This window comes from Myotis nattereri (genome assembly GCF_964212035.1).
Source record: "Myotis nattereri genome assembly, chromosome: X".
NCBI classification, from domain to species: Eukaryota; Metazoa; Chordata; class Mammalia; order Chiroptera; family Vespertilionidae; genus Myotis; species Myotis nattereri.
The window spans coordinates 140875186-140899740 of NC_138078.1; the positions used below are offsets into that span (position 1 = coordinate 140875186).

The 24555-nt window shown below is 51.8% G+C and overlaps 1 protein-coding gene across 1 annotated transcript; it reads right to left on the bottom strand.

Moving 5' to 3' along the window:
- Positions 1–182: 182 nt before the first annotated feature.
- Positions 183–23832, bottom strand: HAUS7 (HAUS augmin like complex subunit 7). The gene is made up of 10 exons (XM_081080903.1): positions 23578–23832; positions 22179–22294; positions 17516–17583; positions 14712–14773; positions 9729–9820; positions 9179–9316; positions 9005–9089; positions 8289–8501; positions 7090–7201; positions 183–483 (listed from the first exon to the last, which is right to left on the bottom strand). Exons 1-10 carry the CDS (start codon positions 23743–23745, stop codon positions 386–388), a joined length of 1152 nt encoding a protein of 383 aa, XP_080937029.1. The 5' UTR covers positions 23746–23832; the 3' UTR covers positions 183–385.
- Between the last annotated feature and the right edge of the window lie 723 nt (positions 23833–24555).

Below are 24555 nucleotides of genomic sequence, written 5' to 3' on the forward strand. Positions count from 1 at the left end.
CAGGCGAGGAAGGAGTGGGGCAGGGCCCAGGCCCCCCAGGACAGCAGGTGGCACATGGCAGGTGTGGCCCAGGCCCCGGAACCACCAGGATGTGAAGGGAGGACTGGGCAGCAGGCACCACGGGCCACACAGCAGAGGGAAAGAAGGAAGGGGGCCATCACGCAGAGCCATAGAAGCAAAGAGCAGGCGAGAGGCAATTTCTTCTAACCTACGGTTTCCTTTTTCTTCAGCTCACATTGCCCCACCCCCCAACCTCTGCCCCTTCCCGCCCCCCACCCCCCACAAGGAGCTGAAGGTCCATGCATTTGGAGGCTATGCCTGGAGAACATGAGGGTTATAACTGCTTCCCCTGCCGATGGCTCGGCCACCCCGGCTGCCTGGCTCTTCAGAGTGCAACTTCCAGATCGAAGCCTTCTTCGAGTCTCTTTTTCAGACTTACACTGAAGAGCTTATATTTCTGGATTAGTTCTTCCATTTTGGCAGCTGCAGAGCAAAGAAATACAAACCACAAAGTGAGTCTAGCGCTTCCCATGGCCACCAAAGGGCTTACCGCTGGGGAGGGCCATGGGGCTGGCTCCCACAGTGAACCAGAAACAACTGAACCAGTCGTTGTTAAAGGGGCTGGAGGGACCATGTGCTGGAGAGCAGATGGAAGGGGGACGGAACAGGTTGTTGTGACTCAATCAGACACAAATCAAATGACATGGTCCTTAGTGGTGACCTGCTGCTTTGCTTTCAGGGGTGGGGGACACTGCCACAACACGCATCTGCCTCTCAAGGTACCAACTTCAGATGACCACTGGGCATGGAATGGGGGCATTGAGCTCACTCCTCTCCCCCACGCTGGGTATGGGGGTTTCCCTGCGGTGGTGCCTTAACTTAAACACACACCTATTCTCTCCTCCACCAACTTGCTTCCCTGCCTCCTTGCCCATCCACATGGCAAGGTAGTTCATTGGCATTTGGTCCTGCCCATCCCAAGGGTGACTCTGAAGCTCAGGAATCATGGGGTGTGCCTCAAGGTGACTGGCCTCAGGGAGAAGCTAGAGCAGGCAGACTCCTGGCAGAGCTGGGACCAAGCTTGGCCCACCCTAGATGGGTCCCGAACACCCTCCCCACTTGACATTGACGCTCTCGGCTCTCACTGGGGTCACGATAGCACTCTTCCTGTTGCGATCACATTGCTCTACAGATGGGCTCTTCCTAAGTCACCTTGAGTATCATCTGCCTTCATGGGATCCTTAGGTTTTCCCAACCTCTTCAGTGATGGCGAACCTTTTGAGCTCGGCGTGTCAGCATTTTGAAAAACCCTCACTTAACTCTGGTGCCGTGTCACATATAGAAATTTTTTGATATTTGCAACCATAGTAAAACAAAGACTTCTATTTTTGATGTTTATTTTATCTATTTAAATGCCATTTAACAAAGAAAAATCAACCAAAAAAATGAGTTCGCGTGTCACCTCTGACACGCGTGTCAGAGGTTCGCCATCACTGCCCTAGACCCTCTAGCCCAGCGGTCACCAACCGGTGGTCCATGAGGTCCGAAAGGTCAGCGACCGCTGCTCCAGTCCATTGCTCTCCCAGGCTGCCCCCACCCTAGCTGATAAATCAGTTAACAAGTCTCCACTCTGTCCCAGACTCAAGTCACTACCTGGCCCTGTGTTGGCTGAGCTTGGCTGGGTCTCAGATCCCAGGCCGGAAGCCCCAGGCTCTCTCTCTGGAAGCTTTGTGCCCCAGCCCTGCGTCCCTGCTACTCTGGACTTCAGAAGGCTGGGTGGGCCTGGGCACATGTCTCTTTGGTTTCATCTGTTCTAGGCTTGGAAACTGGACACTCACCCGCTCAGCTCTGTGCACCTGCTGCTTCACTGGTATCCTCCACCCTCCACTGTCTCCTCCACCCTCCACGTTCCTTCCTCTCGTTCTCTGGAGAGCCTGTTAGCCACGTGGATCAGGCCTCTGCATTACTTCTCTATGTTCATTTTCTTTCTCTGTTTTCTTTCTACTCTTAGATATCTGTTGCCTCATTTTGTTGTCTACCTCTCTATTGACTTTTCAACACGCTGGCAAGCCTTTTTAACTTGTAGGAGTGTTTGCTTGTTTTTCTGCACCTTGCTTTTCATTTGGACATGATATAAGGCTTCACACTTCATGATGTCAGTGAGTTCTGGGACTCTAGTAAAATAACATATAATGAAAGCAATTCTACCATAGGCTAAGCCTTAGTGGTCGGCAAACTGCGGCTCGCGAGCCACATGCGGCTCTTTGGCCCCTTGAGTGTGGCTCTTCCACAGAACACCACGTGTGGGCGCGCACGTACAGTGCGATTGAAACTTTGTGGCCCATGCGCAGAAGTCGGTATTTTGTGGAAGAGCCACACTCAAGGGGCCAAAGAGCTGCATGTGGCTCGCGAGCCGCCGTTTGCCGACCACTGGGCTAAGGGATAAAATAGCATCTCATCAATATTCTACCACAAGGACATTGTTCGAGGACCTGCTGTATTGAATATGCGAGTTCATTTCTCTGAAAGAGCCATTAGCCCAGCTTTCCAGGTCTTCTGTCTTTCATGGTGCTGGCCCTGCTGTGTTCTGGTGGAGTCTCCATTCCCTGCAAGGTCTGCCCTCCACCAAAGGAGCTCTGTGGGGGCAGAGCAGCAGGAACAGACGGGGATCAGCCCATGCCATGGACCCTCAGAGACCAGAAACAGGTGGACTTCACCTGGGCTGCTGCCTGGGTTTACCATTCATTCATTTCAACGGGGTCCATTTCACTGGGAGCACCAACCTGTAAGGACCTGCTTGACTTTCGCCCTCTGCTTCCGGCCTACTTGCCAATGCCCCCTCTCCAGGGCTGTGGGTCACCAGGTACACACGCGCCCCCAATGCTGTGGTTTTCTCCACCCCCTGCATCCATCAAATTGCTCCCATCCACTTTCTAGCATCCAGAAAGCTGCTACGATCTCGATCTCTCCGTGCTGGTGCTGTCAACTCCCACCCTCACCCCCAGCACAGACAAGGATGCTTTGTTTTCAAAGTGCATTGACATTTTCATGGCACTGGGGACTCCGGAGGCCTGGGAAGTCAAATGGGCCCTCAGGTCCACCCAATGGAGATGATGACTGGTGAATGACAATGGGACAAGCAACCAACATAATCCGCTTACTGGCACCCAGACTGGTGGCCCAGCTTCTTATACTGGGAGAGGAAGTAGCACAGACACACAGACCTTCCATAGTGGGAGGCCTTGAGGAGGTCGTGAAGACCTGTGCCCTCAAGTTTTCAGGTGGGAACAGGGGAAATGCACAGGCCATTCCGACTGGCCCTTGGCATGGACTATGCCTCTGAGGTGTCTATAGCCCAAGAACTCCTTTCAAACAAAATCAGGAACTGAACTTGGACATGCAGTAAGCCCTCTACGTGTAAGGCAGCACCACCCAACAAAGCACAGAGGGGGAGGGTAAGGGGGAGGGTGGGGTTCATACATCTTAGACAAAAAGGGTGCCTATCTAAAAGGTAAAACTTGCCCTAGCCAGTTTGGCTCAGTGGATAGAGCATCAGACTATGGACTGAAGGGTCCCAGGTTTGATTCCAGTCAAGGGCACATGCCCGGGTTGTGGGCTTGATCCCCAGTGGGGAGCATGCAGGAGGCAGCCGATCAATGATTCTCTCTCATCATTGATGTTTCTATCTCTCTCCCTCCCTTTCCCTTCCTCTCTGAAATCAATAAAAATATATTTAAAAAAGAAAAGTAAAAGGTAAAACTTGCCACCAGCCCCGTGACCACGGCTGAGATGGCACGCAGTGCAGAAGACTAATGATCACCATTACATTAATGACAGCGTGGACTGTAATTTATTAACAGCAATTACACACACTGGGGGTGAGAGTCATAGTGATAGTGGTGCTTAGGATAAATGTTAGGATATATTTTAAAATGGAGGATTCTGTTGCAGTTCAGTCCAAAAGAAGAGAGGTATCTGAGTGCCCGGTATACATATGGCAAGTGTCTGTGCCAAGGCCAAGAGAGGGGAAAGGCCAGAAGCCCGAGGAGAGGGTTAGCTAGAGAGTTCATGCAAAAACAGCCTCCGAAGGGAGGGCCCAGAGGCTATGCATCCTAAAACCTCTCCTTGGGGGTACACTCGGGGGGAAACGGCTATAGGCACATGATTGAGTACCTGCTGCCTGAGGTGGTGGATAAGAGTTGAGACAAACCATAGACTAAGCAGAAAGCGTGATAGGAGAGGCTGGGGGAACGAGATGCCCACAAGGGAACCTTGAAAGCTGTATGCAGGCTCGAGGCTGTGCAGATGCCCAGGAAAGACCTGAGAGGGCCCTAAGTGATCACGTCTGGCTGACCCTGAGGCTCAGAGCAAAGAGGACTTGAAGGAGAAGAAAGAACTGTCAACTGTCCGGCCGGGTGTTAATAAAAAACATGAAGCCACACATCCGGGAAGCTTAAAACACTCCAAAAGGGATAAACTCAAAGCAATCCACACCGAGACATATTCTAATCAAACTGTCAAAAGCCAAAGACCAAGAGAATCTTGAAAACAAGAGGAGGAAGTGTACAAGGGCTTCCGTAAGAGTGACAGAGACACAATCATCACCAAGTCCGGACAGCGGTTAGCTGTAGGCAGGAAGAGGCATGTGAGGGGTTTCGTGGCCGCTAGGCATGTTCTAGCTCTCAACCTGGGTCATGGTTACACAGTAATCACTTTAAAATCATTTGAAATGGAATAAAGGGGCAGTTGCACAGGGAAAATATCCAACCATTTCATGTTTCTACCCCTAGGAGTTGAGACACCTCCCTAAGGCTCTATTTCTTACCAGAGAAAAAGTCTTCTCAATGTATATTTCCAAAATAAAAAGATAAACTTACTCAGAAAAAAATGTTTAATTGAAACTAAATTAAGCTACATTTTTGCCCCTATCCAGCAGTGGAAATGTCAGAAGGATCAAATCCAGCGCTGTTGATGATACAGCAAGATGGAAACCGCTTGGCCTTGCAAATGGTGATGAACGGAGCCCCTCCACCATGACCTCAAGAACCCCATCCTAAGGACATAATTGAAAGTGGGGACCTACACTCTATGTATAAACATGTTCACTGCATCCTTTTTATTTTTATTTTTTAAATATATTTTTATTGATTTCAGAGAGGAAGGGAGAGAGAGAGAGAGAGATAAACATCAATGATGAGAATCATTGATCAACTGCGTCAGCATTCCCCCTGCTGGGGATCGAGCCCACAACCTGGGCATGTGTCCTGACTGGGAATCAAACCATGACATCCTGGTTCATAGGTTGCCACTCAACCACTGAGCCACACCATCTGGGCAGCTGCATCCTTTTTAAAAGATTGACAATGGGGGAACTACCTAAGTCAGTGATCGGCAAACTTATTAGTCAACAGAGCCAAATATCAACAGTACAACGATTGAAATTTCTTTTGAGAGCCAAATTTTTTAAACTTAAACTATATAGGTAGGTACACTGTTATTAACTTAATTAGGGTATTCCTAAGGCTTAGGAAGAGCCATACTCAAGGGGCCAAAGAGCCGCATGTGGCTCGCGAGCCGCAGTTTGCCGACCACGGACCTAAGTAATATGTGTTTATTGGGGGAATACATGAAGACTACAAAGCAGGATAAAGAAACAAATTAAACTAAACCACCTCTGATTCCAACAGGAAGAAAACAATGTTTACGTTCTGGCCCATTTCCTACGAGGGGTTCTTCTATATTGTTTTCCTTTATTTTATTAAATATTTTTATTGATTTCAGCTGCCTCCTGCACACCCCACACTGGGGATCGAGCCTGCAACCTGGGCATGTGCCCTTGACTGGAATCAAACCCAGGACCCTTCAGTCCACAGGCCGATGCTCTATCCACTGAGCCAAACAAGCTAGGGCTAAACTGTTTTCCTTTAGAAAGGTGAGGTCATCTAGTGCATTTCCTTTTTACTCCGCATTTACCCTTCAGCTTTCTATAATATGCATTTTCTCAAGGTGTGATCACCAACCTTTGAAATAACGAACACTACTTCACCACGTAGACCATTATCTACCTGAGTGCTACCCAATGGCAAAGCTTCCCCTTGTTTTCATCTTACACTATTATAAACCCTGCAACAGCATTAAGAATTACACTCAAAACCTGAAAGTGACCTACAGGCTCAGTAACAGAAGATGGTAAGCGAATTATAGCAAATGGCTGAATGGAACAGTGTTTGATAATTAAAAATGCTACTTTGAGAACATGGGAAAATGCTTATAATGAGGTCCAAGGGAAAGAACATCTATATATATAAAAGGCTAAAATGTGAAATGTCCCCTTGCAAAGTGTCTCCTTGGGAGTTTGATGGGAGACCAGGAGTTTGATCTGCTCACTATGACATACACTGACCACCAGGGGGTGGCGTGGAATGAAGCCGGCAGCAGCAAGGCCCCAAACGGCCCTGATTGCTGGCCAGGCCTAGGGACCCTACCTGTGTATGAATTTTGTGCACCAGGCCTCTAGTAATAATATAAAAGTACATGTGTTGTTATCACACTTCACTTATACAAAGAAATAAAAAAATGAGAGGAAAAAGAATGGAAGGAGCCCAGCTGGTATGGTTTAGTGGTTGAGTGTTGGCCTATGAAACAGGAGGTCACAGTTCGATTGCTGGTCAGGGCACATGCCCAGGTTGCGGGCTCGATCCCCAATGAGGGGACATGCATGAGGCAGCCAATCAATGGTTATCTCATCATTGATGTTCCTATCTTTCTCTCCCTTCCTCTCTGAAATCAATAAAAATGTATTTAAAAAAAAGGAAGAGAGAGAAATAGACCAAATATTTTGGTCTATTTCTGGGACAGGATATTGCATTGTTTTTATTTTACCTCTGCATGTGTTTGGGTCACCCCAAATTTCTACAATTTAATGTTCTGATTTTATAACCTGTCAAAAGCAGAAGGGGCCAGTCCCCAAATGTTCCCCAAATACTGGATGAGCACAGAAGGAACCCTGGCATGAGGCAGGTGCTAAGCCAAGATGCACTGGGATAGCCCTGTCTGTGACTGCAGCTACATAAAGTGGTGACCACGTACCCAGACTCATCGCCACGCTGGCACCGTAGCTCTGCCCACCCTCCTGCTGCTTCTCCGCAGTCTCAACAGCATTTGCCGAAGTTTCAGTGACGTCCAACACTGCTTTCAACAGCTGAGAGGGAGGGAAATGTGTGGGCATTAAGTGCTGTGGTCTGACCCACAGAAGGCATCTCTTGCTTCCCACCCAGGTTCACGTTCAGTGTGTGCTCCTCCCTAGGCCCTCAAGCATGTGGCATTGATCCCCAAGGATACCCAAGGGTGACAGCAGGACTTCCAGCTACCTGGAGGCTCACCAATCAGAGTTCTGCAACCTAACTTCCTTTTTCCTGGCCCAGCGGGGACACCACACTATCAGGTGCCCCATCCCACACTGGTAGCCAAACAAAGCCAATGGCATAGTGGGAATATATCCCACGTTGGGGAACTGTTGCCCCCAATTTAAAGGGCCTTTCTGATGGGAGAGGACAGGAGCCTTTCTGTTATATAACCAAGACAAATGTCGTAGAAGCCCTGAGCCAATGTCAGACTTCTACGCATGGCAACTGGGCTCATAATCATAACCAAAGCCTGCATTTAGATCAGCTCTGGGGCTCTGAAATATAAAACTTAATGAGTAAATATTCACATAGTTGGCTCAGCAGCGTGAGACCACTTTCTCCTGTTTCTCTGAGCTGAGTCAAGGGCACAAACAGGAAGCATGTGGCTGTAGGCCATAGTTCTTGGTCAGACACACAAGAACAGGCCAGGATACTTTTGGGTGTATCGTGAAGGCAAGAATGAGACCAATACAGGGACAAAAATTGGAACGAAATACTCTGCAGCCACTAAGATCATGCTTTCTAAGAAGAAAGATATGTACTGATGCTCACAATAAAAATCCCAGTGAAAGAGTAAGAGTGTCACAGGCAACGAGCACCCAGTGCAGGCAGTGCACAACCTCTTTCAGGCCCAGGGTCTTGGCTCAGGTAACACCCCCTGAAGTGTAGTGAGGCCCTAGAGGAGCCATCAGATTAACCTCCCCGGCAACAAGAGAATCTCCTGCCCCAACCCACTGAAGGTCCCAGGCTGAGGGCGGAGCCTAGAACCCAGCTGTGCCACTTGCTCACAGGGAGCCTGGGCCAAGCCCCACCCAGCCCTCTGTCCCAGCCCTAGGGTCCCTGGCTGGGGCCTACAGTGGGAGAGGAGAGGGTGATTCTTACTTTGCGGCATGAAATCAGAGTCCTGCACACAGTTTCAACGATGGGGCCGAGCGGGTGGATGAAGGGGCAATCCAAGTTGCAGCACTCGCTTAGCTCTTTGTCGTACACTTGCAGGAAAGCCAGGACGAGCTGGTGGAAGTCAGAGATGACCAGGCGCAGCTTCTGCTCCAGAATGCCAGCTTCGGCGCTGCCTATACCAACCGCTTTCTTGTGCTGCACAAAGCCAGAGAGAGAGGGTCCCTTGAGGTTGCCTTGCCTGCTCATGGGGCACCAGGTCCCTTCCACCCAGCAGGGGCCACCCCAGGCTTCCAAAGACCAGTGGCGGAAAAGAACAACTTCCTTTTGAGCAAGGTTGACTGGCTTCTGACCTCAGCCCTGCCACTGCGGCCTGTGTGGGCATCAGTGCCCTCCTCAGGAGAATAAGGAAGCCAAGCCAAGGACTGCTGGGAGGGTTGCTCACGAGGCAGCACACGAAAGCCTGGAGCTCAGGGCCTGGAGTGCAGTCCACCTGAGGCCAACCCTTTGCATCTGACAGGAAGCCTCCCAGCTCCTGCCCAGAGCTTGTCTGTCACTCCCCTTCACGTGAGCTGAGCAACCACTGCATTCTAGCCCATCAGGACCTACGCACACGCTACCTCACTTAAGCCTCACAAGCTTAACACCTAAGCTCAAGGTAAAGAGAGGGTGCCTTAGGCCCTAGGCGCCAGCACACTCACCTCCGCCCGCAGGACCTCCAGCTTGTCCACGCTCTCCTGCAGCTGCTTGACCATCACTAGCACAGTCTTGTCATCATTCACCTTCCTGCAGGAAGAGAAGGGGGGACACTTCTGTCACAGGCCACACATGGAAGGAAGAGTGTCTGAGATCACAGAACCATGCAGAGCTTATACCTCTTGCTGTCATAAACATGTGTGTTCACACGTGCTTTACAGTCAGGTCTCAGGAGACTCCGCAGATGGGGGCTGGAGAAGAGGCTGCCCAGTATCTTCTCGTTCTCCTCCCTGGTCTTCTTGAACTGTCTCTCCACACTGCAGAGAGAGCCCAGGGCCACAGTCACTAGCCGGAGCACAGCATCCGGGGACTGTGCTGGCAGCCTTTTGAGGTCCCATGGGGAAAGCCCAAGAGGATAAGCAAGAGCTGGCCGAGAGGCCAAGAGAAGGGGTCTCCTCCTTCTTTGGTAACCGGAGCTGAGCGCCATGCCTTCAAAAGCCCCGCCCACCAGCAGGGACAGCCCGAGCAGGCCCAACCCCTTTCACCCTGACAGCCTGGGACCTGGGCCAGTATGCACCTGTGGCCACCAGGGCAAGGAGTGAAACCCCAGCTAGAGATGTGCCTGGTGGCAGGCCCAGGTGCCCAGCAGGTCCCCTGGCCACTAGCTCCAGATGGAGAACCAAGGGCACCTGCTGGCCATTCTGTGGAGGGCCTGTTCCGAGACTCTACCTGGACATGATGAGGCATCCGGTGGCCATGCTCCGGACTGCATCCAACAGCTCTTCTATGAGGCGCAGCTGCTCCAGGGTGCCACCCCGGCCCTGAGCAGGAAACACCGCATGCGCTCATTGACAAGGCATGCTGGGAGCCCCCACCGCACACCCCACCCTGCTGCGGCTAGTGGGAAAGAGAAGCCTGGTCCCCACCCGGAAACATCTCCAGTAGGAGGCCTGTCCTTCTCAGCGGATCACCCTCCCCAGCCAGGAACAACCAGGCTGATGGCACAAGATGGGGCCCTGGAGGTGGCCTGCACCGACCCTGCTCCTCCTCCCAGGCAGATCAAGGACTTGTCCCTGGCAGGCGGCACATGGTCAGCCTTCTAGCCAGGGTCCCCAAGCAGCAGCTGAGCTAGTTCCCTGCCCTACAGGTGGCTGGGATTCCCGGCAGGCAGCTGCCCAGCCAGTAGCTAAAGGCTTCAGAAGTATAAAGCCTCCCTCCTTCCAGAAAGAGGAGAAGGCTTGCAGTCAATCCCCAGGACCCACTTTTAATGCGAGAGGCCTGGCCTGCTCCAGAGAGCCATGTGAGCAAGGATGGCAAAAAGAAAGCTGGGCCTGCTGCTCCATTGAAGCTCCTCATTGCCCTGCCCTGCACACCTGCTATTCTGAGGAATGCACTAGACCAGTGGTCAGCAAACTGCGGCTCGCGAGCCACATGTGGCTCTTTGGCCCCTTGAGTGTGGCTCTTGCACAAAATACCAACTTCTGCGCATGGGCCACAAAGTTTCAATCGCACTGTACATGCGCACCCGTTACTAACGTTGTGGCCCCACCCCATAACAAAGAAGCAGAATTTCCGGAGGATGAGGCCCAGAAATCAGGATTTTAAAAAGATTCCCAGGTGATTGTAATGTGCAGCCAAGGTTGAGAACCACTGCACTAGAATGATTCACTCAGCCAGACTCACTGGTGGCTTACTATAAAGCCCTCCAAAAAGCATTTGCACTGCCTGGCAGTGTTGCTCAGTGGTTGAGTGTCAACCAAGAACCAGGAGGTCATGGTTCAATTCCCAGTCAGGGTATATGCTTGGGTTTTGGGCTCAATCCCCAGTGTGGGGCGTGAAGGAGGCAGCCCATCAATGATTCTCTCTCATCACTGATGTTTCTCTCTCTCTCTCTCTTCCTCTCCCTTCCTCTCTGAAATCAACACATGCCATCTTCCTCTCTCATGAAATGCCCACCTCTCAGAGTGGGACGAAGGTGTCTGCAGCAGCAGACAGGTAAACGCCAGAAAGAGTATAGGGAGGCACAGAAACCAAGGTTACCACTGAGACGGTGATGACTGGCTGTGTTCTCTCCTCTGCTCTCCCCAAACCTGCACTCAGCCCAGCCCAAACCCAGAAGAGAGCACAGTGGTACAGACAGAGTTTTCCAGAAAAGAGAACCCCTAATGTGCAGAGAGAGCAGGAGAAATCCCCGGCCTTTTCTCGCTCCCTCTTCTTTGTTCTCTCAGATCTCAGACCTCTGGCAATAGGATGGTGGGGGTGGCAGCAGCGACCAAAGTGGCTGAGGGCAGAAAACAGCAGGGGCAACACTCTGGAGGCAGGGAAACCTCCTCTCCATTTGGTGGAGCTATGGGGCCAAATCCTGCTACCCCTTCTTCCTCTCTGTCCTCCTGCTGCTGTGGTGCAGTCATGATGTGAGTGATTTTCGGCTAAGGAAAAGGAAAAAGAAAGCCCTTTCCCCCAGGAACCAGATCGTATCAAAGAGATGACAGGGAGGGAAGAGCTCAGGAAAATGTCCCCAGAAATCTGTTTATGAATGCCTGGGCTCACCCTATCTCACCCCCCACCCCCACCCCCGCCCCCGCCGCGCCATGTGAGGGTGGATCTGATCTTTTTTTTAAAAATATATTTTTATTGATTTTTTACAGGGAGGAGGGGAGAAGGATAGAGAGTTAGAAACATCGATCAGCTGCCCCCTGCAGGCCTCCTACTGGGGATCAAGCCTGCAACCAAGGTGCATGTCCTCGACTGGAATCGAACTCAGGACCTTTCAGTCCATGGCCCAACGCTCTATCCATTGAGCCAAACCAGTCAGGGCGGATCTGATCTTGATGAGCATTCTGAAGACTGATTACTAAGCCAGGGGAGAAACCAGCGCCCAGGTCCCAGGCCAACCACCAGGTGGCGCACGTGCAGGACAGACCCAAATGGCACAAAGGCTGTGGGAACTGAGCTGTCACTGGGACCACAGGCCAGAGAAGCAGGAAGCTTAACACATTGTTTGCGGGTAGTTTTTATCGCTCACTAACAGGTGGCGCGGGCCATTTTTGCAGTTGAATAGATTGATTACCGTTATACCTGGAAGTACATACATAATTCACCATTGTATGTGTTAGAGACCCAAATTTTGTCCTTTGGAATTCATATATCTGCATGTTAGCATCCCTTTAGAGCAATAAAAAAGTATAAAAATAAACGTATTTATACGTTACCCGCATTCTACCGCTAGTCTATAAAAAAACGTATTAAACTAACCAGGTTAAGTGCCTTCTAAAACACAAACATTCACCATAAAATTTAGCAAGACCCAGAGTCAAAGTAATAGTCAAAATGTCCAGGACACAATCTAAAATTACTTGGCACATGAAGAAACCCACAAAAATCTCTACTTGAATGAGAAAAGACAATCAATTGACATCAATGACAAGATGACGCAGATGCTGGAGTAACCTGACAAATTTAAAGTAGTCATCATAAAAATGCTGAATAGGTCATCATGAACACTCTTGAAACAAAAGTCAAAATAGAAAGTATCACCAAGAAATCAAGATTTTAAAAAAACAAACGCATGGAAACTTTAGAACATAAAAATAGAAAAACTGAAATTAAAAACTCACTGATGGACTCAATAGCAAAATGGAGAGACAAAGGAAAGAGTCGGTGAACTTGAAAACATTAACAGAAACTATCGCCCTAGCTGGTTTGGCTCAGTGCATAGAGCACTGGCCTGCGGACTGAACGGTCCCGAGTGAAATTCCAGTCAAGGGTTCGATCCCCAGTAGGGGGCAGCCGATCAATGATTCTCTTTCATCATTGATGTTTCTCTCTCCCTCTCCCTTCCTCTCTGAAATCAAGAAAAATATATTTAAAAAAACAAAACAAACAGAAACTATCTAATATGAGCAACAGAGAAAAAACAGATAAAACTTTCCATGTATGGCAAAAGACACAAATTTGCAAATTTGTGAAGCTGAGCAAATCCAAACAGGACAAACACAAAGAAATCTTCCCACAAACACATAATCAAATCGATGAAAAAAACTAATGACAAAGAAAACAATGTTAAAGTAGCAGGAGAAAAACAATGCATGACCCACAGGGGGAAATGATTCAAATGACTGCAGATTTCTCAACAGGTCCTGCAGAGAAAGACTGCTAACCCAAAATTCTGTACCTAGTGAAAATATCTATCAAGAATGAAGGGGCCTGGTCTGAGGGGCTCAGTGGTTGAACGTCAACCTATGAACCAGGAGGTCACAGTTCGATTCCCGGTCCGGGCACATGCCTGGGTTGTGGGCTCGATCCCCAGTGTGGGGCGTGCAGGAGGCAGCCAATCAATGATTCTCTCTGATCATTGATGTTTCTATCTCTCTGAAATCAATAAAAATATATTTTTTAAAAAATAATAAAAAATAAAAAAATTGCTGAAGGCAGTTCTTCAGATGGAAGTGAAGCAATACCAGAAGGAAACTTGGAGCATTACAAACAAAGGAAGAATAAAATAAAGAACAAAACCCCATTGTCAGATACAGAAAAAGCATTTATAAAATTCAACACCCTTTCATGATAAAAACTTCACAATATAGGAATAGAAGGGAACATCTTCAACCTGATAAAGGACATCAATAAAATAAAAATAAAAACCACTGGAGTGGCTCAGTGGTTGAGCGTAGACCTGTGAACCATGAGGTCATGGTTGGATTCCGGGTCAAGGCACATGCCCAGTGAGGGGCGTGCAGGAGGCAGCCGATCAATGATTTTCTCTCAATAATGATTCTCTCATAACTCAACAATAAAAAAACCAGATAATCCAATTAAAAGTGGGCAAAAGAATTGAACAAAGACATTTCTCAAAAAAAAAAATCTATCAATAGCTAATAAGCACATGAAGGTGCTCAACATCATTCGTCATCAGGGAAATGCAAGTTAAAACCACAATGAGATCGCCCTTGCACCCACCAGGATAGCCGGAACCAAAAAGACAACAGTAAGTGTGGTGAGAATGTGGAGAAACTGGAACCTCACACGTTGCTGGTGGGAATGTAAAAATGGTGCAGCCACTTTGGAAAATGGTTTGGCTGTTCCTAAAAAGTTAAAAGTCAAGTTACTATATGACCTAGCAACTCCTTGCCATATACCACTCCTAGCTGTATACCCCAGAGAACTGAAAACATGTCTTCCGTCAAAAACGTATACAGGAACATTCATAGCAACGTTATTTATAGTAGCCGAAATGTGGAAATAATTACTTCAATTTTTTTTTTTTAAATATTAAGAGTAGAGGGCAGGGTTTCTTTCTTTGAATCAGGAGTGACGGATGGGGGTGGGAGGGTGGATTAGAGCCGCCTCTGTAGAGAAGCCTGCAGTCAGGCAGCACATGGGGAAAAATGCATGGGCTCAGGAGTCATGGGCCTGGGTTTGTCACTGGGTGACTTCGAGGGAACTGTCACCTCTCTTGTCAAATGGGCCTAAGACAAGTACTGCTGCCAAGGGTGGGCGTGACAATTACTGACATGTTAAGTACTTACCATAGAGCTGGTGTGTAGAAAGTCATCGACCGAGTACAAGATGCACTCTGTCCCTTTGGTCATCAGAAGCCTCGGCCTCCTCAGCAATGGCTACGCTCTACTCAAGGAATCCTATGGGTTCCTGCCCTGGGGGGCTAGGGAGCAGGGGTGGGGATGAGTGGGGACAGAGAGGGCCCTCTCTTACCATCAGGATGTCCCCGGTAACCGGCCCAGTCAGCATCAGCTCACGGCTCACTGACAACATCACTGTTGGAACACAAGGATTCTATTACTGCAGATACCCACCCAAATAGGAGAGGACGTCATGCACCCAGGGGTGCAGGGTTCCCAGTAGTTCTCAGGGAAGGGTGTTCCTGCTCCAGTGTCAGCAGGTCCAGTGCCCACAAGGCCTGAAAGACCCAGGTGGATAAGGAAGCAGGTGGACCACACACCTAGGTGCCAGGACTGCCCTCTTGCTGTGTGACCTGCACCCAGTCACTGCCCCTCTCTGGGCATCAGTTTCCTCACCTAAAAATAAGGGGTCAAATCCCATGGTCTTCCATATAGGGACCTACCTACAGCTGCCTGAGGAGCTGACAGAGGTCAGAGAACCTTCCAAACACTCCGTGTGCTGCCTTTTCGGAGACCTCGCCAGGCCAAAGCAAAAGGAACCATTGCTCCCATTTGTCAATTTCCTACACACCTTGCATGTCATCTCCATTCCTCTTGCCACCAACCCTAGGAAGTGAGCCTTAGTTTCATTTTACAAGTTGGGAAACTGAGTCCAGGGTGCCCTGGGTATTTTCTGAGGAACCATCTGGTATACAGAGAAAGGCCAAGACTTGGAGCCAAAAAGCCTCGGGCCAATGCCAACTCCACACCCCCCACCTAGCACAGTGGCAGTGTCCTTACCCTCACAGGCAAAGCCCATCTCCTACCCCACGTGCCTCAGTGACAGAACAGGCAGAACTCTGGCATCTGCTTTGAAAGGTTTGGTGCAGGAAGCAAGCAGCGCATCTATGAGAAAGTATTAGTAATCCTGGAACGCTGTACCAATGCCAGTTATACCCCCAAGCACATCTGCTCTGCCCTTAACCCCAAATCCTTGTGTCCTCCCTGGCCCCTCTCCTGCTTAGCCCACATCCAAGCCTCAGGGAGTCTGGCTGACCCTCATCCCTTCACTATAAATCCAGGATCTGGGCAGCACCCTGCTCCCACTCCCCCTCCCCTGCCCCCATTTCTAGCCTGGGTCACTGTAAGACCCTCCCAACGGTCTCCCTGCCTCTGCCTGGGCCTCCTATTCCCAGCCCAGTGGTCCGAGGGACCCTGTGAAACCCAAAGTCAGGTTGCAGCTTTCCTCAGAGTAAAAGCCAACATCCTTCTGTGGCCCACAAGGCCTGGCTGGATCTGGCCCCATCCCCCTCTGACCTCACCCCACCACTCTCCCCTTGCTCTCCACTCAACACCAGCCACCCGGGCACCTTCACTGTTCCTCAAAGCTGCCAGGCACACACAAGCCTACCTCAGGCCCTTTGCACTTGCTGTTCTAGTGCCCTGAACACTATTCTCCTTGGCATTTACTGGATTCCCTTCCTCCCTTCCTGCAAGTCTCTGTTCCAAAGAGAGGACTTCCCTGGCCTTCTTATTTCAACAGCACAACCCTTCTCCCAAGCCACCCAGGCACCACTTCGCCTGCTCCTGCCTTTGTTTGTAGTGCTTCTCACCATCCACATACTGAGAATCTGGCTGCCTTCTTTGCTTATTACCTGTCTTTCCCCGCTAGCACCTAAGCACCGTGAGAGCAGGATAACTTCCTGCTGCACTGCTAGCACCTAAAACAGTGCCGGGTGCTCCACTAACGACTTGTTCGATGGATTGGTGATTGCCATTTACACTCTTTGACAAGCACTCACGTCTATCACCTGCTTGGACACTCAGCACACTCCCACTAGGTGGGCAGGGCTGAGGTTATCGTGGCACTTTACAGAGGAGAAAACTGAGACCGGAAATGGCAAGGTCAAGGCTGTGGGCTGGGGTTAGCACCTGTGCGTGCATGCGTGTTAGACAATGCAAGTGCTGTCTGATGGCCAGGCTCACCGGGCTTGGACATGGTCCTGTCAGCAGGGAAGTAGCGGACACAGCGCGGGAGAGGCCAGCCCCCAGGTCAGCCTTGCAGGCTCCGAGATACAATGCCCTGTTCTTCTGAGCCTCAGGGACAACTGCACTCAGATACAGTGGGGCCTTGACTTACGAGTTGAATTCTTTAAGGGGCTCGTTAACTCAAATTACTCTATCAACTCAATGCAAAAAATCGGCTGAGAGAACTGGTATCTCAAAAAACTCGTTAGTCGGGACACTCGTAAGTCAAGGCCCCACTCTAATTAATTTGGCAGTGCCGGCTGGGACATGGATCAGGACTCCAGGGTCCAGTTTACTCCATTCTGGTGCGGTTGGGCCAAAGGCAGGCCTGTGGAAATTTCAACTTTTGGAGACATCACTGTGAAGATGAAGAGTTAGCCACCACCCCGAGGACCGCAATTGGTTGCCCTTTATCTAATAATGCCCATTACTGGGTTACGGACAGTTCCTGCCAAGAGAGGATTGAAAAGAAGTGGTTACAAGACAAGCCCCTGGGGCCAGCTGACGGTGTGCCCCTAGGAATACCAGGTGTAGTGTGCACGTGCACACCAGTGACACAGGGACGTAACCATCAGTGGCATCGGCAGGAACCGCTGTCTCTGTCCACAGTGCCTCAGGGGATGGACTGGCAGGGTGACAGGTTCTTGGTCTTATTCTCATGCCCCTGTGAGAACAGCTCACCCATTTGCTACATCAGTGGGGGAGGAAGCCTGATTCTAGAAGATTCTAGCAACATCCACAGGGTGTGAACCATCCAGAAGAAAACACCAGTCCAGTGGGAAATTCATACCTCACTAAGGAGGCCATGCACACGCTCAGAATTGCCCAGAATCCACCACCCAACTCCCAACTCCCCTCACACAGACTCACCCTGGATCTTCGCTTCTTCTGGGGTCCTACTTGTTGGGTTGAGAACCGGTGCCGAGGAGGGACAGGCCCTGCAGGTAAAGAGCAAAACCAGTCAGGGCTGAGTGAGCTGCAGAGGCACCCTCACGACTCCTCCTTATACAAACTCTAAAAAGTGAATTACTGTCCGGCCAGTGTGGCTCAGTGGTTGAGCATTGGCCCATGAACCAAGAGATCGTGGTTCAATCTCAGTCAGGGCACATCATGGGTTGCAGGCTCGATCCCCAGAAGGGGCATGCAGGAGGCAGCCAACCGATGATTCTCTCTCATCACTGATGTTTCTATCTCTCCCTCTCCCTTCCTCTCTGAAATGAATAAAAAAAAAGTGTGTTTTGTTGTTTTTTTTAATCAGCAGTGAGGGTTTGCGGGGTTAACTCCAGGTCACAACTTTAAGCCATCTGGGGGCTCCTAGTATTATGGGCTCTGGGTTCACACGCCCCACCTCCTGGGTGGTGAGACAGCAATTCTAGCTGCCCCTCCTAGTGTGGCGGAGCCTCAGCCTCAATGACACCACACAGATAAATGAAACAGTGGCCACGCATAAGCATCTTGCCTTAAGATGCTGAGCTGATGGACAGAACCCTTTCCAGACACAGACCACATCCAAAGGCAGTAAGGGCCACAGTGCCTGGAAGGCAGCACGAGTGACACGCAGCTCAGGCCTCCCGCTGTGTCTCCTCTGTGAGGAGGCCATGGTGGGAGCCCCAGGAGCGGGTTGCCATGGTGGGACCTCCCTACATAAAGACAAGAGGCGTCAAGATACCTAGAGACCACACCTTCTCATCACGCTGACTATTCCATGGGCGGGCTCATTGCTCCTTCCCTGGGGCCATGCCTACAAATGCCTTGTCCCAGGCCACACCTGCCCTGACCATGCTGGGGCCCTGGGAGCTAGTGGGGCCTGGGACCCCTGGGACTGTAGTAGAGAGGGGGCTGGACCCAGCAGCTTCAGCTGCTCAGCTGCACCTGTCTTCATACCTCATTAAGGCAACACAGCCCCACCCCATCTCTGTTCTGCCAAAAAAGGCAGGGGCAGAAAGGGCAGGAGAAAGCGCCCACCCTGTGAAATGCTAGGAGGCTGGCCCCTGGGCCTGCTTGCCAGGCAACGTTCCCGCTCACAAGGCACCAAGCACTGGTGAGTGCTCAGCGGGCCAGGAGGCTGAACCGCAGCAAAGCACTTCGACACGCTAAGGAACAAGTCCGTAAAAGCCTAAGTGACCTTGCTCGGGAAGGGCTTTCATTAAAGTCGATTTTCCTGGAGCAGCAGGGAGCAGGGAAGAAATGAACAGCGTTCAAAGCCTTGAAAGCAAGTACAGCTCTTTGCGAGCCAAGGAAACTCATGTTCCACGAACTCATCCACCCAGGGGGCCCTGTGGCTCTGCTCCCCTCCTGCACCAAGGGCCAGCTCAACTGGCATTTAGGCCACCAAGAGCGGCCGTGCTGAGCTCCCCAGCCAATGCTGGGTGCAGCTCCCAGGTTCTGCCAAGAGAGGGGTGAACAAGGCGGCCCTAAACAAGGGCTGAAATGGAAAGCCACGTGCAAAGAAAGCGAACATGAACTTGGGGGGGAAGTGAACTCTGTCCAATCCTCTTTTCAGGCTCTTGAAAGGACTATAACACTTTTGCCAGCGTGGGATCATTAAAAGGATTCAGTTTCTTGTGTTCAAAAAAGTATTAAAAGCATCTGAGGAATGCAGCTGTGGACTGCTCCCATGCCTCTCTGGCCAGCACAGCGACCCAGTGCCCAGCTTCCTCTGGCCAGGCAGATCTGGGCTCCCTCCCCCAGGATCTCCAAGCCATAGCCTTGGCCTCCCCCCTCCTGGGAGGGAGCTCAAGACCCCAGCACTAGTCCAGGCTATTCTCAGTTCTCTCTCTCCTCCCAGGTTCCTGGACAAGGCGCTGGCTGCTCCAGGGCTGGCAATGGCTGGCACGTGAGCCATCTGCCGTTCTGAGCCAGGAGCCTGCCATCTTTCCCTGCAGCTGTTGTTACACCTTCCATATTGGCCTCCCTGCCTCCGGTGTCTCCCCTCCAAATCCATCTGCCACAGAACCCGAGTCACCTTGCCAAAATGCCAATTTCAGTATGGCACTTCCCTGGTCCCACGCTCTTTCTGCACAGAGCACCAAATTCAAAGGCCTCATGTGGCTTACAAGGCTCCACGTGAGCTGCCCTGGGCTGCCATTCAGGCTGCTGCTACCTGGCTCTCCGTCCCACACAACTCCCTGCTCCTGTGGAAATGAGCACCTACCATCACCTGTTCCACCCCAGGTCCAATGCCATCTCCTCCCTGCCAGTGTCCGCGGCACTCAGACTATGGAGGTGTGCCCAATACTGGGATTCGTGTCTTGGCCTTTTGCAGCCACTAAAGCCCCAGCTCCTGGAGGGCACCCATCCGAATCTGAGGCACCTGGAACGGCACAAGTGCGCATGTGCCCCTGGGCCCTTGTCAGTACAACACCGCTGTAGTCCGGGCTGGTGGGGAAGCCCTGCCTGGTACCTGCCCCGGCAGCTCCCAGTGCTTTGCAGAGCCAAATGGGACAGCAGGCAAGACAAAAGCAACAGGCTGAGGGCTCTGGCAGGAGTGTGCTCCAAGGCTGTGGGTGTCCAGGGGAAGAAAGAATATGTTTTGCTCTGGAAACTGGAGACTTTTTTTAAAAAATATATTTTTATTGATTTCAGAGAGGAAGGGAAAGAGCGAGAGATAGAAACATCCATGACGAGAGAGACTCATTGATCGGCTGCCGCCTGCATGCTCACTACTGGGAATTGAGCCCACAACCTGAGCATGTGCCCTGACCACAGAATCGAACCGTGAACTCCTGGCTCATAGGTCGATGCTCAACCACTGAGCCACCGCAAGCGAGACCTTTAAAAAAGAGATAGGATGCGCCCTGGTTCAGTGGGTTGGAGCGTTGTCCCATGCACCAAAAAGTTGCAGGTTTGACCCCTGGTCGGGGCGTGTGCGGGAGGCAGCAATGTGTTTCTCTTTCACGTGGATGCTTCTATCTCTCTTTCTCACTTCTCCTAAAATTCATTTTTAAAAAAAATTTTTAAATAATAAAAAATAAGCCATAGCCGGTTGGGCTCAGTGGATAGAGTGTTGGCCTGTGGACTGAAAGGTCCCCAGTTCAATTCCGGTCAAGGGCACATGCCTGGTTTGTGAAGTAGATCCCCAATAGGGGGCATGCAGGAGGCAGCCAGTCAATGATTCTCTCTCATCATTGATGTTTCCATCTCTTTCTCCCTCTCCCTTCCTCTCTGAGATCAATAAAAATATATTTAAAAAATAAAAAATAAATAAAAGGAGATAGGACGTGTGACCTGGGTTTTTGAAGGCTGTGTCAGAGTATGTGTGACATGCAGAGACCTGAAGGGCACTTCCAGGAGGGAGAACAGGTGAGCGAGAGCAAAAGGTTATGAGTGTGGGTATACCAAGGTCTGTGGTGAACCTGAGGGACGAGCCTGCAAGGCAGCAGGAGAGACTTAAGCATGAAAATGCCTCCTCCTTCCTCCTGGCCGTCCCTAGGACACCCAGCTCAGGGCCAGGCCTGCTGACATCCGGTGGCCCGGCAGGCACCAGCTGGGTGCAGGCCAGACCCTCGATCCTCCACTGCCAGGCTCCTGCCCAGGTGTCTTCTGCAGCTGCAAAGGCAGACAGGCCAGGCTGAAGAGGCGCAGGCCCAGGCCTGGCCTCATGAAAGACGCGTGTACCAACCCTGCCTGGGCATCCTTAGGGCTCATGTCCAAAAGCACAGGGCCTGTCTTCCCCACTGGAGCATTAAGACAGATGCTCAGCTCAGGGGCTGCTGCTCCCAAGAAACAGACATTCTGTGGACTTTCTAGATCTTTCCCTTGCCATCAAGGCAGGCTTTGCTTCCCCTACATCAGTGGTCGACAAACTGCGGCTTGCAAGCCACATGTGGCTCTTTGGCCCCTTGAGTGTGGCTCTTCCACAAAATACCGACTTCTGCATGTGGGCCACGAAGTTTCAATTGCACTGTACATTCGCGCCCGCACGTGGTATTTTGTGGAAGAGCTACACTCAAGGGGCCAAAGAGCCGCGTGTGGCTCGCGAGCCGCAGTTTGCCGACCACTGCCCTACACAGTGCCAAGCACATACGCCAGGCCACACCTTGACCTGAAGGACTGGGAAACAGGGGGTCTTGGCTTGCTTGTCACTCCTGAGTGATAAGACCCGAGGCAGTTACAACGCCAGCCTGACCCTCAGGTTCCCAGCCTGAAAACAAAACGATTAAACTGAGTAGATCATTTCTCAGGCTCCTTCCAGTCCGGAAATCAGTAGTCAAAGGAAAAAAAAAAAAGAATGCTCAGAAGCCAAGCTGAGTACTTCAGCCAAGTGGTGAAGAGACTCCCCAAAGCAATGGTGGGGGGGCCTTTTCACCCCAGATTTGACCATGGCTCCATAGCTGGCACTTCTTACCTCAGCAGCTGTTGTCACAGTGATCTGGGGTAGGGAACAGAGCCCCTGGGGTAAGGGGGGAGGGGACGGGAGGAGGAGAGGGGCTGGAGAGGGAACCAGGGACAGAACAAACCCTAGCTGGCTCAGGTGGGTTGAGTGGCACCACGTGTGTCACTGAAATGGGGGAGGAAGCAGCCGCTCCATTACCGTGTATACATCCACTGCAGGATATCCATGCGGTACTTCGAGGGAGTACACAGCAGTTGCTTCACAGTCTCTGGTTGTTTGATGTGAAGACCCTTGAGGAAGGGGCATTGGAGGTCCTAAGCAAGGAAGGGGAAAGCCAGGAAGCTTTAGAAAACCAGAATCAACGAAGGGCTGCAATGCACATCTGTGGTCTATGCTCATGCCCTTGCTGCTCCTCCACGTATGTTCACTGCCACCTGCCACCGGGCACACACCAGGCTTATTAGCACTTCCAACTGCCTGTGGGCACACTGTCCACCACCCCCACCGTGTGCACCCTGCAGCGTCCTCCCCTCCATCTTGCCCAAGGGTAAATTCCCCTCATTCTCATCCCCAGCTATGACAGTCTGCCACCCCACCTCCTTAAAATACGCCCCTCTCTGGGCTCCCATAGCAATTTGACCTAGTAGCAAATAAGGGCTTTAGCAAGATTCTGAGGCGTCAATGCAGGCTCCTGGCTAAGGGACTAAAAGGACAGGGAGGGAGATGGGGCCCACAGGGCCTCTCCTGGAGGGGAGGGGAGCAGAGGGGAGGAGGACAGGGGAGGGGAGGAGAGGCAAGGGAAAGGGAAAAGGGGAGGAGAAAAGGGGAGGGGAAAAGGGGAGGGGAGAGGGTCAGGGAGGGGAAGAGAGAGAAGGAGAGTGGAGGGGGAAAGTGAAAAAGAGGGGAGGGGAAGTGGAGGGGAGGGGGAGAGAAGGGGGAAGAAGAGGGGAGGGGGAAGTAGAGGAGAGGGAGACAGAGGAGGGGAGGAGGATAGGGGAAGGGGGAAGGGAGGGGGATAGAAGAGGGGAGGGGGAAGTGGAGGGGACAGGGGAAGGGGGAGGTGAGGGGGATAGAGGAGGGGAGACAGAGGAGAGGGAAAGAGAATAGAACGGGAGGAGAGGGGAGGGGGGCGGGGGAGGGGGGAGGGAAGGAGGAGAGGGGCGGGAGAGTGGAACCAGGGACAGCTACCCAACTTGAGTAGTGGGCTTCTTCACTACCACCACCATTGGCCTGTGACGCAGATTGGCCTGTGACGCAGATTGGCATGGGGCATGGACCCTGCCCGCCTGTCTCCCCAGGACCCACCCCCCCCCCGCCCCTCGAAACTAACGGTCTGTTCCCTCCCCCTCCTTGCACTTGATTCGCGCGCCCAGAAGGCGCCGGCCAAAACTAGCAGACACTGGCCATGGAGACAGCAAGAAAGCCAGGGACCGCCCAAGGAGCAGATACGGACACCCCTCAAGGCGTTCCCAATAGCGGGAGCGCAGCGGGGAGACAGGGGCGGTGCACACAGCGCCACCGACTTCCGCGGGAGGCCCGCCAACCCCGCCGCCCGGCCCCCGCCGCCGCCCCGGGTGGTTCCCTGGGCCCGCAGCACCTTCAGCTTCTCAAACACCTCCATGGCTAGCTTGGACTCTCTGTCCTCAGCCTGGTTCTCCGGGCAGTAGCAGCCTCCGCCAGCGCCAGCCGCAGCATCACCGCCAGCAGCAGCGCCAGCGTCAGCACCAGCAGCGGCAGCACCAGCAGCAGCACCCAGCTCGGCCATGTTTCAGGCTCTTCGTGGCGCCCGGGGCTCACAGGCCAGCGTTGCTGCCAATCACGCAGTAGCCGCAGTCCTGCCGCCCACCAGTCTGAGACGGGGCGGGGCCTCCACCGCGCCTTCCCATTGGGTTTCTCACGCGCCAGAGAGGGGCGGGGCGAGGCAGTGGGCGGAGCCTGGGCGGGCTCTCAGTCACCAGCCTGGCTTGCGTCACTTGCGTGGGCGACCAGATCGGTGACGCATGCGGGAGAGTCTCCTCCAGGAGAGGGCGCTCCTTGGTCGGGTTCTCCCTGGGAGGATGAAGGGGGAGCTTTGGGGACTGAATGGAACTGGGACTTGTGTCCAGTCTCCCAGGGCTATGCTCTATCTCCTGTTTCCCACACAACTGGAGTTAAAGGGGAATTTCTTGAGTTCGAATCCGACCCCAACAGTCACTAGCTGTGTGATTTGGGGCGGGTTACCTAACCTCACTTGCCCTCACTTAATGGGAATAATGAGAGCAGTTACTTCATTGGGTTGTTAAATACCTAATACAGTACCTGGCACATAAAAAGCACTATTTAAGAATAAAAGTTTATTGTTATTATTCTGGGCCCTGCTACTTCCCCCTCCTCCTCCCCTAGACAGTCTTTGGCCTTCATGGAAGGCTCTGTGGCTCCTTTCTGCCTTGTCCACTCAGACATTTCTTTGCATCTCTCAAAATAAATCTGGAATGAAATTTGTCAGCTGGTCATCTCCCATACTTCTAAAGCCTCCAGCTCAGTGAATGCCCACATCCCCAAGACCTGCTGATCAGATTAGGTGGGAAGGAGCTGG

Bases quoted from the DNA above. Each gene is read 5' to 3' on its own strand.
- HAUS7 (XM_081080903.1), bottom strand. From the start codon at position 23,745: ATGGCCGAGCTGGGTGCTGCTGCTGGTGCTGCCGCTGCTGGTGCTGAC. The intron at 22,295-23,577 runs GTGCTGCGGGCC...TTCCTTGCTTAG, and splicing joins AGGTGTTTGAGAAGCTGAAG to GACCTCCAATGCCCCTTCCT. The intron at 14,774-17,515 runs GTGAGTCTGTGT...GTGTTCCAACAG, and splicing joins AGAAGAAGCGAAGATCCAGG to TGATGTTGTCAGTGAGCCGT.